We start from the raw sequence: 15,705 nt of genomic DNA, 5'->3' as shown, positions 1-15,705 counted from the left end.
ACCAAACGTAAGGTAGATAGCTAGTGGGAAGCAGCCACATAGCACAGGGAGATCAGCTTGGTGCTTTGTGACCTCTTGGAGGGGTGGGATAGGGAGAGTGAGAGGGAGGGAGATGCAAGTGGGAAGAGATATGGGAACATATGTATATATATAACTGATTCATTTTGTTGTGAAGCTGAAACTAACATACCATTGTAAAGCAATTATACTCCAATAAAGATGTTAAAATGAAAAAAAAAAAAAAAAACCTTTACAAACAAAAGCTAAGAGAATTCAGCACTACCAAACCAGCTCTACAACGAATGCTAAAGGACCTTCTCTAAATGGGAAACACAGGAGAAGAAAAGGACCTACAAAAACAAACCCATAACAATTAAGAAAATGGTAATAGGAACATACATATTGATAATTACCTTAAATGTAAATGGATGAAATGATCCAACGAAAAGACATAGACTGGCTTAATGGACACAAAAACAAGACCTGTACATATGCTGTCTACAAGAGACCCACTTCAGACCTAAGGACACATAAAGACTGAAAGAGAGGGGATGGAAAAAGATATTCATGCAAATGGAAATCAAAAGAGAACTGGAGTGCAATTCTCATATCAGACAAAATAGACTTTAAAATAAAGACTTAAAAGACAAAGAAGGACATTATCTAATGATCAAGGGATCAAACCAAGAGGAAGATATAACAATTGTAAATATTTATGCACCCAACATAGGAACACCTCAAAACATAAGGCAAATGCTAACAGCCATAAAAGAGGAAATCGACAGTAACACAATTATAGTAGGGGACTTTAACACCCCACTAACAGCAATGGACAGATCATCCAAAATGAAAATAAATAAGGAAACACAACCTTTAAATGATACATTAAACAAGGTGAACTTAATTGATATTTATAGGACATTCCATCCAAACACAACAGAATACACCTTCTTCTCAAGTGCTCATGGAACATGCTCCAGGATAGATCTTATCTTGGGTCACAAATGAAACCTTGGTAAGTTTTAGAAATTGAAATCGTATCAAGTATCTTTTCCGACCACAACGCTCTGAGACTAGATATCAATTACAGGAAAAAATACTGTAAAAAATACAAACCACATGGAGGCTAAACAATACGCTACTTAATAACCAAGAGATCACTGAAGAAATCAAAGAGAAAATCAAAAAATAACTAGAAACAAATGACAACGAAAACACGATGATCCCAAACCTATGGGATGTGGCAAAAGCAGTTGTAAGAGGGAATTTTATAGCAATACAATGCTACCTCAAGAAACAAGAAACATCTCAAATAAACAACCTAACCTTACACCTAAAGCAATTTGAGAAAGAAGAACAAAAAAACCCCAAAATTAGCAGAAGGAAGGAAATCATAAAGATCAGATCAGAAATAAATGAAAAAAAAATGAAGGAAACAATAGCAAAGATCAATAAAACTAAAAGCTGGTTCTTTGAGAAGATAAACAAACTTGATAAACCATTAGCCAGATTCATCAAGAAAAAAGGGAGTAGACTCAAATCAATAGAATGAGAAATGAATAGGAGAAGTAACAACCAACACTGCAGAACTACAAAGGATCATGAGAGATTACTACAGGCAACTGTATGCCAATAAAATGGACCACCTGGAAGAAATGGGCAAATTCTTAGAAAAGCACAACCTTCTGGGACTGAACCCGGAAGAAATAGAAAATATACACACTGATATTGAGACAGTGATTAAAAATCTTCGAACAAACAAAAGCCCAGGACCAGATGGCTTCACAGGTGAAGTCTTTCAAACATTTAGAGAAGAACTAACACCTATCCTTCTCAAAATCTTTCAAAATATAGCAGAGGGAGGAACACTCCCAAACTCCTTCTATGAGGCGACCATCACCTTGATACCAAAACCAGACAAGGATGTCACAAAGAAAGAAAACTACAGGCCAATATCACTGATGAACATAGATGCAAAAATCCTCAACAAAATACTAGCAAAGAGAATCCAACAGCACATTAAAAGGATCATACACCATGATCAAGTGGGGTTTATCCCAGGAATGCAAGGATTCTTCAATATACGCAAATCAATCAATGTGATACACCATATTAACAAATTGAAGGAGAAAAAAACATATGATCATCTCAATAGATGCAGAAAAAGCTTTTGACAAAATTCAACACCCATTTATGATAAAAATCCTCCAGAATGTAGGCTTAGAGGGAACTTACCTCAACGTAATAAAGGACATATATGACAAATCTGCAGCCTACATCATTCTCAATGGTGAAAAACTGAAACCATTTCCACTAAGATCAGGAACAAGACAAGGGTGCCCACTATCACCACTATTATTCAACATAGTTTTGTCAGTTTTAGCCACAGCAATCAGAGAAGAAAAAGAAATAAAAAGAATCCAAATTGGAAAAGAAGTAAAACTGTCACTGTTTGCAGATGACATGATATATACATAGAGAATCCTAAAGATGCTACTAGAAAACTACTAGAGCTAATCAATGAATTTGGTAAAGTAGCAAGATACAAAATTAATGTACAGAAATCTCTTGCATTCCTATACACAAATGATGAAATATCTGAAAGAGAAATTAAGGAAACACTCCCTTTTACCACTACAACAAAAATAATAAAATACCTAGGAATAAACCTACCTAAGGAGACAAAAGACCTGTATGCAGAAAACTATAAGACACTGATGAAAGAAATTATAGATGATACAAACAGATGGAAGGATATACCATGTTCTCGGATTGGAAGAATCAACATTGTGAAAATGACTATACTACCCAATGCAATCTACAGATTCAATTCAATCCCTATTAAGCCACCAGTGGCATATTTCACAGCACTAGAACAAAAAATTTCACAATTTGTATGGAAACACAAAAGACCCCGAATAGCCCAAGCAATCTTGAGAAAGAAAAACGGAGCTGGAGGAATCAGGCTCCAGGACTTCAGACTATACTACAAAGCTACAGTAATCAAGACAGTATGGTACTGGCAAAAAAACAGAAATATAGATCAATGGAACATGATAGAAAGCCCAGAGATAACCCCATGCACATATGGTCACCTTATCTTTGATAAAGGAGCCAAGAATATACAATAGAGAAAAGACAGCCTCTTTAATAAGTGGTGTTGGGAAAACTGGACAGCTACAAGTAAAAGAATGAAATTAGAACACACTGTAACACCATACACAAAAGTAAACTCAATATGGATTAAAGACCTACATGTAAGGCCAGACAGTATAAACTCTTAAAGGAAAACATAGGCAGAGCACTCTATGACATAAATCACAGCAAGATTCTTTTTGACCCACCTCCTAGAGAAATAGAAATGTAAACAAAAATAAACAATTGGGACCTAATGCAACTTAAAATCTTTTGCACAGCAAAGGAAACCATAAACAAGACCAAAAGACAACCCTCAGAATGGGAGAAAATGTTCACAAATGAAGCAACTGACAAAGGATTAATCTCCAAATTTTACAAGCAGCTCATGCTGCTCAACATCAAAAAAACAAACAACCCAATTAAAAAATGGGCAGAAGACCTAAATAGACATTTCACCAAAGAAGATACACAGATTGGCAACAAACACATGAAAGAATGCTCAACATCACTAATCATTAGAGAAATGCAAATCAAAACTATAATGAGTTATCACCTCACACCAGTCAGAATGGCCATCATCAAAAAATCTACAAACAATAAATGCTGGAGAGGTGTGGAGAAAAGGGAACCCTCTTGCACTGTTGGTAGGAATGTAAATTGATACAGCTACTTCGGAGAACAGTATGGAGGTTCTTAAAAAAGTAAAATAGAAATACCATATGATGCAGCAATCCCTCTACTGGGCATATACCCTGAGAAAACCATAATTCAAAAAGAGTCATGTACCAAAATGTTTACTGCAGCTCTATTTACAATAAGCAGTACATGGAAGCAACCTAAGTGCCCATTGACAGATGAATGGATAAAGAAGATGTGACACATATATACAGTGGAATATTACTCAGCCATAAAAAGAACCAAAATTGAGTTGTTTGTGGTGTGGATGGACCTAGAGTCTATCATACAGAGTTAAATAAGTCAGAAAAAGGAAAACATGTATGCTAACACATATATATGGAATGTAAAAAAAAAAAATGATTCTGAAGAACCTAGGGGCAGGACAGGAATAACAATGCAGACATAGAGAATGGACTTGAGGACATGCGGACGGGGAAGTGTAAGCTGGGACAAATTGGGAGAGTGGCATGGACATATATGCACTACCAAAGGTAAAATCAATCGCTAGTGGGAAGCAGCCACATAGCACAGGGAGATCAGCTCGGTGCTTTGTGTCCACCTAGAGGGGTGGGATAGGAAGGGTAGGAGGGAGATGCAAGAGGGAGGAGATATGGGGATATATGTATACATATTGTTGATTCACTTTGTTATACAGCAGCAACTAACATACCATTGTAAAGCAATTATACTCCAATAGAGATATTAGAAAAAATAAAATAAAAAAATAAGGAGAGGAAGAGATACCACACCAGATCTCTCTCTCTCTCTCTCTCTCTCTCTCTCTCTGTCTGACATGTGAAGACATAGAGAGAAGCTGGCCATCTGCAAGCCAGAAAGAAACTTTTGGCTGGAAACCAACCCTGCTGGCACCTTGATCTTGGAATTCCATCCTCCAGAACCACAAGGAAATAAATTTCTGTTGTTTCAGCCCCCAGCCTGTGGTATTATCCTGTTATGGCAGCCTTAGCGGACTAACACAAGGCATATGGAGATTTAAAGTTAGCAGAAGCAGCCAGGAGACTCACTGTTCACCCCACCTTGACCATTTCTGGGCACATGGGCAGTAAAATACATTTTACTTTTCTCCCTGAAATTCAAGAGGCAGAAGGACTCTGGCTCTGTTGGCAAGGGAATCATGTATTCACGTACATATGTGTCACTAAAAACTGATGGTGGGGTTTTGGGTCTCATTTGTAAAATAGGATTAAACATAGTACCAACCTTACAGCTGTGTTGGGAGGATTAAATGAGGGTTTATCTAGATGTATACCTCTGTGTAGGAAGAGCTCTCTGTTAGCTATTGTTATTAATAGCATGTGTGTGTGCAAAAAAAAAGAAATTTTTTTGAAGGGTGAGGGCTCCTGTGGTTTCCCACATAGCAGGAAAATGGGAACAGTTTTTATATCTCTAGATTATATTAGGTTGAACCATATGACATTGTCATTTCTATAGGTCAGAAACACAGCAAGTGTTTTTAAAATCGGAACATGTCACATAAAAATCCAGATATGTGGATTTTCTTGAAAAATCTGAAGATCTGGCACCATAGGGTCACATTGCACCTGGACACCCCCCACTGGAGCAGGTGGTGACTGCCCATGTTAGGCGGAGCGTGTGGTTTCAGGCCTCCTGGGTCTCTGCCACATGCTTATTCATTCATGCACAACAGCTTGGTCCTGTAGATTTAGGATTGTCGCCCCTGACGCAGCATATGGTGCAGAGCTACGCTAACGTGTTGCTGACAACAGCCAGAGAAATGGGTATATTTTCTTTCGCAGGCAAAAGCATGAGGTCAGCAATGTAGATTTGTGTAAGCAAATGGAAAGCACAAATCATCCCAAACCAAACATCTTTGGCCTTGAATAATCAAAACAACCAGGGAGAGGCACTCTGGATTTCACTCATCATTTTGCTTTGACAACATGGTGGAAACACTTTCATCTTGGCCGAAATTCTTTCCCTTGGCCGGTTTACATTCATGTGCAAGTCCATTCATTGAGTATCTAGTGTGTGTCCATTCCTCTTGCTTGTACTTTTGTTTCTAATCCCCTACTAGATGTCAGTTTGTCCAGTGAGAAGAAATCCCCTAAGACAAAGAGGCTGAGGTAAAAAATTAGCTGGCCAGTCAAAACTATCAGGCTCCTAACATTAACTAGTATTTGTATTTCACCCTCTGACTTACAAATTTTTCTCAGATAATATCTTATTTATGATACCAATGGGCCCACTGGAGTAGGTACTTATTGTTCTCATTTTCAGTGATGAACAGAGGCTCAGAGCATTCGAATAACTTGCCCACAATCACACAACCAGGAAGGGTTAGAACTGAAACTACCACACAAGGAGATCACGATTCCAGATTCTTCATTTTTTTAGTAAACTAGGAAGAAAAGCAGCACCACAGCACGGATGAAAATAGGCTTTGCTGTAACTAAGTTAAAGAATAATCTGAGTGTCTTAGTTGTTGTTGTTTTTATGAGATTGGCTGACTAGCAAAGCTGATGCAAATTTAGCATTAAGGAAAATAGAGTATTTAGATCACAGACAGTAATAGCTCCCCTGTGCCCTAGGCTGTCAGACAGTATCCAGAGTAGTAGTTAGTGCAGCTCTGGAGAGTATCTGCTTCTCCCTAAGGCGTCACTAATCAAACTCTACGTTCTTTCCTGCTAACCTTAGATTGGGTTCAGATTTTTTCTCAATACAGGGCTCTGTGTAGCTGTTACCCATTCCAGGAAATTGATATGGAGCTAGCACTAGATGTGAAACTCATCTGGTATCCGGTGTTCAGGTATAGATGTCATTTCAAAGGAGGCATGAATATTTTTGGTGAACCACATAGTGTCTGGGGAAATTCCTTCCTGCAAGTCCAGGGATACCCTAGAGAGAGTTAGGAAGGGAGGTGGCGGTGGTCTTTAAATATTTAAGAAGCCAGAGGAAAGAGGTGGACTTCTTGCTACTGATAAAAGCAGAACAAGGACCAGGAGAGAACCACTAAAAAAGAGCTAGATTCTGGCATAAGAAAGAACTTTCTGGTGACCAGTGGTATTTTAATGGAAGAGGCTGCTTTATTAAGTATGAGCTTTTGGCTATGGCTGGTGTTGAAGCTAGAGGTAGGGTCTGTAGTGTGGATAAATTCTCAAAGTCTTTTTGGAGACCATTTTATCTCAGACTCGAGGACAAACAGGAGGACGACCAACAATTTCTGTAATATTATAAGGACACCACACATAAACTGTTTTCAAGAAATGAGAGTTTTAAGTCTCTAAATGATATCGGAATTATATTAAATTGCCATTTTTTTGTTGGTAATAGAATGGTTGAAGGTCAGCAGTTGTATATGGCTCAACATAATTTATACAAAGGCAAGGGAATAGACTCAATTCTTTAGACCTATGTCATATGGAGAAAAGGGATGCATGAGAAACTGTGAAGACTTCACTGTGCATAGCTTTTGGGTTGTTCTGGACTGAATTGGGCTTCCCCAAAAGTCACATGTTGAAATACCTCACCATGTGACTATTTGGAGATACCAACTTTTAAAGGGGTGATGAAGTTCAAATGAGGCCCTGAGGATGGTTCCTAATCCAATCTGACTGGTATCCTTATAAGAAGAGGAAATTGGGACACACAGAGAGATACCAGGGATGCTCTGCACAGTGGAAAAACCACGTGAGGACACAGTGAGAAGGCAGCCATCTGCAAGTCAAGGAGAGAGGCCTCAGAAGGGATCAAACCTATGACACCTTGGTCTTAAACTTCTAGCTTCCAGAACTGTGAGAAAATAAATTTCTGTTGTTTAAACCACCTAGTCTGTGGTATTTGGTGCGATGGGTATATGGATATATGGAGGGGAGCAGTAGGGGTTCAGGGAATGAGGAAGGTGGGTAAGAGACAGATTTTCAAAGCTCCCCATGACAATGCCAAGGAATACGGTCTTTATTGTGAAAGAAAAGAGGGGATGCTAATGATCTGAGGAACTGATATGAACACCTGTGATAAAATGGGTTGGTAATTCAAAGAATCCCTAAACTGAGATTCTACTGATGTTAAATTAGATTTTAGAGTGGCCAGGGGTCAAAATTACTCCTAAGAAGTCTTTTCTAAAAAAATTAATGGTGTAAGAAAGAAACTGAAACAATTACTTACCAGTTTAAGAGAATAAGCTGCTTTGAGGTGGCAAGGCCACCAGCTAAAGTTTTAATGACAGCTCTCAAATATCATTAGTGTATATCTGGCAGGATGCGTTTTAAAGCAATGACATCAGCTATGGTTTTCTGTTATTGATAGTATAAGAAAGCACTAAAAGTGTAAATATTTAATACTGGTTTGTAATTAGCTTTTGATTGATTAGGACTAACTTCTTTCCCTTGACTTAGAGGCAGAGACAGACAAATGCATGTTCGACTTTGAGCTTCCTTCTAGCTCTGTGGCCTTCGACAAGTCACATTACCTTGCTCTAATCTTTCAAATGGGATTAAGTCTCCCTCTCTGCTTCCTTGCAGATGAGTGATGAGATGGGGTAAAACGCCATTCCATGAGATTACCAGTACGTCAAACAGAATCACACTATGTTCATGGTGGGAAAAATCTCTATTTAAAACAAATGTTATAGAAAACAGCCTTGTGGTTGCCAAGGGGGAGGAGGGTGGGAGGGATGGGTTGGAAGTTTGGGATTAGCAGATTCAACGTATTATATATCAGATGGATAAACAACATGGTCCTATTATATAGCACAGGGAACTATACTCGATATCCTGTGATAAACCATAACGGAAAAGAATATGAAAAAAGGTATATATATATATGTATATGTATAACTGAATCGCTTTGCTCTGCAGCAGAAATTAACACAACATTGTATATCAACTTTACTTCAATTAAATAAATTAAAAAAATGTTAATTGGAAATGTCTACTGAAGAATTAGTTAAGAACAGAGCTCTGGTAGAGAATAAGGAATCCTTTCCAGGACTCCATGTGGCAGGGTGGAAAATGTATGGGTTTTAGAGATGGGAACAACTTTAAATACCTACTCCATCCCTTAGTGCTCATAGGACATTGGATAAGTGACTCACCTCTCTCATCTGAAAACTGGGGACATGTAGTAAGTACATGTAAAGTACTGGCACATAGTAGGTTCTTAATAAAAAGCCTCTACTAAACTCTTGTGGCAAACTGAGCAACTTTGGAGAAGCCATTTCATCAATTATTGGGACATGCATTCCACTGACCATTATTGAATACCTATTGGGTATGTAACAAAATAACTTAGGGAAATATTTATTTGTGTGTGTTCTCCACTCCCAACTTATCCCAAGAATGTTGCCTGGCTTTTTGTACTTCCTTGTTTCAAGGTTGTATAGGCAGAGCAGAAAGCAGAAGTTTCTTGAAAATAATACTTTTTCCTTTCTTTTCTGAAAGTCCAAGCCCAAGAGTATATGGTGGAAAAGGGGAGAATGCAGGGCCTTTGATGGGAGATTTCCCCAGACCTGGAGGGACTGGGGGTCAGATATTGTGGATCTGTGAGAAGTGGAAACGCTCACTCTATGTGACCAGACGTCAGACTAGGATTGCTCAGACCCCAGGTTCCTGGCTGGACAGTGACTGACAGTTCCCAAGCAGGGCTGGAAAGCACAATCCACAGACATCAAAAGGACAGGCAATTTATAAAAGTGGGCACAGCTGACGTGAAGGAAGACCTTGCCGGTACCGGTATCTGTGGGAGTAGGAGGCTGATCATTTCTGAAAGTAAAGTTTCTGCTGCCATTAACTCTTAGAATCAAATTTAAGTTGTATTAAATAAAATGGAGAAATATGAAATTTCTTGCAGACCTGTGTCTGTAGATCGATTCACACCTACTATAATTGTAAGGCACTGGAAAATCTAAAGATGAATTCATTCCTACTCTCTGAAACTCACCCTATGTGGGAACTGGCGGAAGTCATATGAGCCCTGCATGAATCACTGTCATTCAAAGCACCACAAGATCCTGATGTGGTATCACGCTGCAGGAAGAGTTTTCAGTCACAAGAGGTAGACAGCTGAATTTTGCAAAAGGCAGACAGCCAAGAGGATGGATAAAAATTTCCCCTGAAGGGATATATTAAAATACACTCTCCCCCAATCACTGTGTGCCACTACCACTGTTATGTAATTGCCATAGTTGTAAACTCATAAAAATTTTGCAGACTCTGAAGTTCTTTAGGAAATATGCCTGTTTGATATGAAGTCTGGAAACTGGTGATGGAATAGGGAACTGTATGGTTAGTGATTTCCATAAAAGTGCTTAGAGTTTATCTCCATGGAGATTGAAAGCTGAGAAGGCTCTCAGAGGTCAACCAGCTCCTCTTGGACCTTCCATTCCCACCCCCTGTCATCTTAAGGGTTAAATCTGGATTTAGTGAGGCCTCAAGGTTGTTGTTTTGAAAGACCACTATGACAGTCAAGGCTTTGGTGTAGCAGGTTTAGGAGACTGGGTCCAATGAGCATCTTCATCCCTTAGCTGCTGTGGCACCAACTACTGCCATCTCCCACCTGGACAAACATCTCTTCCTAACTGGAGGTTTAGTCTCTGCCCCTGCTGTACAGACCGATTAATCATCTTAAATTATTATTCTAATGAACCACCAGGGAGTTACATTCTTGTTATTTTCTTTACAAAGTTTTAATGATTCCTCCATTAAAAATATCCAAACTTTGTGGTTTGGCATTCAAGGCTTTCTAGGATCTGATTCCAGCCATGTTTTTCTTTTTTTTTAACCAAGTCTTTTTTTTTTATTTTTCCAGAAAATAACATAACTTTTTATTCATTATACATTTCTATAACAATATAACACTATTTTCCAACATTTTCTAGCTTAATGCATTTTCTTACATTTTCTTTTTTAGAATTTTCTTAATTTTTTTTCTATCTGTAAATTAATATATAATTGACATATAACATTATATTAGCTTCAGGTGTACAACATAATGATTCAGTAATTGTATATATTGTGAAATAATCACCACAATAAGTTTAGTTAACATCCATCACCAATCGTACTTATAAATTTTTGTTCTTGTGGTGAAAACTTTTAAGATCCAACCAAGACTTTTGAGCTCATTTCCCTCTTCTTTCTATGCACACCCTTTGTTCTACCAGGGAGGCTTTCCTGCTACTCCCCACATTGGTCTCTTTCATACTTTTGTTGATATTCTTTTCACTGCCTGAAATTCCCCTCCCATTAATCCTTATCCATTCTTCAAGGCCAAGTGACACATTATCTCCTCTGAAGAGTCTTTCCTGGGTAAGGGATACAGAGCATCACATGGACTTGAGTTTGAGACCATACTCTGCCCCTTACTTCCTGGAAGACTTCTGGCAGGTTACTGCTTTTCTCTAGGGCTCAGTTTGTTCATCTGTGAAATGGGCAAGTCAACACCCACCTTGTAACCTTATAAAGGACACATGGGTTATCATATTGTAAAGTACTTAGCACAATTCCTTACACTTAGTATATGTCAAAAAATGTTACCTATTACTCTGATTATTCCAGGGACCCACGGTCTCCTTTTCTCTGAATTCCCATTCACTTTGAACCCCTCTTATAGCCTTCCTTGTAAACCTAATTTTGCATTTTAGACATAAGAGCACACATTTTATTTTCTCCACTCAATTGATGACTCCTTGAGGTGGGATCATGTTTTATCCTACCTTTTGCCCTTGCTTTGCCCTCTATACACAGGCTCTCAAACCATAGGCAGAGGTTGGCCTTTTGGGTGTGAAAGCCAAGAAGGACAAGAATTTGCTTTGCTGTTACTTTTCTCTTCCTTCTAAAAATTGACAATAGTTTTAAGAAAAAAGTCAATTTCCTTTGACAGGAGAATCCCAGTTTGGGGGCTTTGGTTTCATAGAAATATGGAAGACAATTCGTGAAGTGACTGGTGGAGATTGATAAATTTCAAGTAAATCTCGGGAAACGTCATTGGCTTGAAGGCCATATAGCCTCAACTCACTGGGCCAACCCAATCATTTTCCAGCATGCATTCCGAGTCGCATGGTTTGTATGATACTCTTTGGGGAAAAGAAGTCGTTTCATATTCTAACATGTTGGAAACATTAGAGTCTAACGACCCACTCATGGAGAGACAGAGGACATGTTAAGGTACTAAAACATGTGAGAATTCCTGCAGTAAAGAAACAAGCATCTAATAGATAGTAAGAAGAACTAAAATTCATGGAGCTCTTATATGCCAGACACATTGATAGCAGGCCCTTTTCATGAATTCTCTAATTAAATCCTCAAAATGCCCCCATAAGAATGTATATAATGATCCTCACTTAACAGATGAAGAAACTGATGATTGAATGGGTCCAAGTTCACATGGCAGTTAAGGGGTGGAGCAGGGATCTGAAGTCACATGTTTGTGACCCGAGAGAGTCTGAGTTCTGGTCCTCTGTGGTGTATAGTTTTTCACTTTCACAAGTTTGCCTGCCCAGGAAATACTTTTGGTTATCCTCTTATTAATAACCCATGAAGCTGGTATTCCTTGAAATGCACTTGGGGAAATAGCACCTCAACATCCACAGGGAAGCAGCCATGACCTTTCCATCTCTGTGCCTTTGTCCCCTGGCTTCTGCCTGGATGCTCTTGACCCTTTTGTCTTTCCCATGATATTTTACACCTCCTCCAAGGTCTAGTTCAAATGCAACTAGATGCTGTCTTTGATTTCAGCAGGCTGATTTGCAAAGCCCCTCTTTGTGTTTGCCATGAACTTTCCAGGCTGTTACCATTTGGTCTCTCTGTCAAGGGTCAAGTTCAAAGAGCCTTGATAAAGGTTCTGGCACTGAGTAGACACACAAATAATGTTTATTGAATTGTGATGGTGTCTTTTTCCCAGGCGCCTAGGGGTTGATTCCGGAGTCTGGGGCTTCTCAGGTCCTGATCTACAGACTTGGGGTGTGAGGCTGTAGCTGGCAACCTGGGCTAAATTTGGTTGAAACTCTTTACAGGTTCAGACAGCGTGGCTTCTGCACTCCCTGACAGCTCATTAGTTAATACTCTCCTCCCTTGTCCCTCACATATGTTGCCTTTCTCTCAGCCTCTCTGAGGTGAGGAGGAACAATTAGGTCACAATGGGCTGATCATCAGTGTCCTTTTCGGTACAACCCTGACCTGTCCTTTCCAGGGCTCTGTCCAGGTTTCATCACAAAGCCCCAAGTGACTGCGCCTCAGATGAGTCAGCTGGCTTGGGGCTTCATTAGAAACTCTAATTGCCTTTTTTTTTTTAACATCTTTATTGGAGTATAATTGCTTTACAATGGTGTGTTAGTTTCTGCTTGATAACAAAGTGAATCAGTTATACATACACATATGTCCCCATATCTCCTCCCTCTTGCGTCTCCCTCCCTTCTTTTTTGTTTTTGTCCTCTTTGGGGCCTCCTCGGGCCCAGAGGTGGGGCCTGGAGGGTCTGGCTTCTAGAAATGCTGCCAGCTGCCATGGGAGCCCAAGATGGGAAGTGCACACTCCATCCCTGGCAGTCACCTCACGCCACACTGCACATTTCGTGGCCGCACCCATCCCCAGGGTGCACTAAGGCGCCACGCAACCCCTGGCCATCCCAGCTCTCCGGCTGCCTGCGATGAGGTCACAGGGTGGGGTCCTGGAGATCCCCCTCCAAATAGGGTGGGGGCTTCCCCAACTGGCCTGGGAATGGCCAAGAGGACGAGAAGGAGGAGATGCTAATCATCTTGTCTGTCCAACCCACCGTTCCCTTTCTTGAGGTTGCATGGCTGGCTTGGACAGAACAGGAGGGAGAGAGGGAGAGCAGAGAGGGTCTGGGAAGGAGCAAGACAGTGAAGCCAGAGGCGGGGTCCCTCACTTCCTCCATTCACAAATGTGGATGCTTTCTCCCTGCGACCTTGCCATGAGTTGATGGAACTCCATTCTCCGTTTTCTACAATCACATCCTTCTCTCTGATCTGAATTTCTCTCCTTTCCCTGAGATCATAGAGGGCAGGGGACGTCGCTGTAATCCACTTTATGTCATCAGAATTTGACACACAAGGAAAAACAGTCCAGAAACAGATCAACAGCTGGTACAGCAAAGCAGGTAGAGCCCTTTGCACCCCAAGAGCCACGTCTTCGGGGCAGCATCTTACTTCCTCACCCAGGCCTAACTGGCTTGTTGCTAGAGTTTCTGCAGCAGTGGGTTTCACAGACTGAGGTCGCTTAGATGTCCCAAACCACTCAAGCTCCAGCAAACCTTCAGGGCTTTCTGAGTACATGTGTGTGCGTGAAGAATGAATGTGAGCTCTGCTGAAATCGCACCCTGCTGGGAGGATTTGCAGATCTCTGTGGATATCTAGTTTTTTGCACCTGGAATTCTGCTTCAGAAAGAAAGATGGCAACACTGATAACAGAGACTTTCTCAAGGAAATAATAATGACACAGCAGACATTTACTTGCCCCTCCACCTAAAACCACAGGATGCTTCTCCTATGACCCATGCATAGAAAAACCAGGACTGTCTTAGGCTCTCTGCTCCCTACCTGTTTCTGAGGCACAATCAAGAAGACACAGCCACCCTATTCAGATGAGAGCATTGCCAGTCAATGAAAACTTCACAGATTTTGAGTTGAACTTTTTCACTCTGCCCAGGACACAATATCTATAACGGTCCTCTCATGTCACTCCAAAGGAAAAGTCAAACGATTTATTTAACTTTTAAAAAACATAGGCTGCAAAAGAAGTTTATAAGAAGTCAGAGTAAGCACACTTCAGAGACCTTCTGGAAGGATGTTAAAATCTTCCATGGGAAAGATTTCTGAGTTAATAGAAAGATCATAGCTCCGGAAGTTGAGCTGCATATCATAGGATAAGAAAACATAGGTAATCTGACCTTTGCAATAAATGAGCCCATCACCACACTGGTGAATGCTAGGCACATCAGATTGGAGATTTTGAAGATCTACACATACTTTCTGAGAGAAATGCCATTTTTCATACAGTCAAAAATAGTTCACAGCTGTTCCTGAGACAAGCGGAATAGAAAGTAGGAGAAAACACTACAGCTGAGGTTTTCCAACCTCTGACTTATCATTTGTTGACATACTTTCTACAAGTTTCCCATTTCTCTACAAGTAGCTGTCTTAAGTCTTTCCAGTAAATATTGTTGACAAAGGCCAAATAGAAGGGAAAAAAACTGCAGTGAAAATAGAAGCTTACCTTTTCTAGGCATTGCTGACATCAAACCTTGCCCCAAATCATGAGGGTTTCTTGCTTTGGTTGTCCCATGAGTTTAGAAACCATTAAAAAAGTTTACAGCAGAAATATGTGTTTATCATTCAAAGCAGCTTCAAAACAACACAAAAAAAACTTGATGAAAAATAAAGTGCCCGTCTGCGCGTGAGAATGCTTTTGAAGCTTGGAGTTCATGCTGCTGTGCAAAGTTTTGCAACTGTCTTTCTCAGTTTAAAAGACCTCCCTCTCCTCCCCGGCACTTGCCAACTTCTATAATTTAAAGCAGCTGTGATCCTTCCCATAATACTCACATTTCAAAGAGCTTAATATATACTCTTGTTAGGAATCAGTGAGAGTGGGTGACGTCCTTCTGCAAACCTCAGGCTGAGGCAAATGAAAAGCAAGGGTTTCAGATATCTAAACAGTTCTCTTTCTCTCTTTTATGCATCACTCTTCTCACTGTGTTCCTTCAAGTGGCTTTTGCCTTTTAAAGTGATGCCTTAAGACCAAGTGGCATCACTTCACTGGAAGCAAAAAGCACATAGGAAAGTTAAGGTTCCTACTTATGGAACAATAATGCTAGTGAAATTGTGTTTAAACATCACTTTTGCTGACACAATTATTTCCATACAATTCCTCCCTAATGTTTCTGTTTGAAAATTTAAA

At 39.9% G+C, this 15,705-nt stretch overlaps 1 protein-coding gene across 2 annotated transcripts in view; it reads right to left on the bottom strand.

Moving 5' to 3' along the window:
* Positions 1-15,450, bottom strand: part of C1QTNF7 (C1q and TNF related 7) — a 138,727-nt gene extending 123,277 nt beyond the window's left edge. Inside the window, exon 1 of one of the 2 annotated variants that reach the window (XM_067735560.1) lies at positions 15,351-15,450. Coding sequence is in view for 1 of the 2 variants with exons in the window: in XM_067735557.1 (XP_067591658.1) it covers positions 15,025-15,046 (22 nt within the window). In the remaining variant the exon portion in view is untranslated. Of the gene's footprint in view, positions 1-15,024; positions 15,285-15,350 lie in introns of those variants that run through there. The other variant, XM_067735557.1, reaches the window with a different exon arrangement.
* Positions 15,451-15,705: the final 255 nt, after the last annotated feature.

The sequence above is a fragment of the Pseudorca crassidens genome, chromosome 4 (assembly GCF_039906515.1).
Source record: "Pseudorca crassidens isolate mPseCra1 chromosome 4, mPseCra1.hap1, whole genome shotgun sequence".
Lineage (NCBI taxonomy): Eukaryota > Metazoa > Chordata > Mammalia > Artiodactyla > Delphinidae > Pseudorca > Pseudorca crassidens.
The sequence above is the reverse complement of the archived record's forward strand: the minus strand, read 5'-3'. Positions and strand labels throughout refer to the sequence as shown.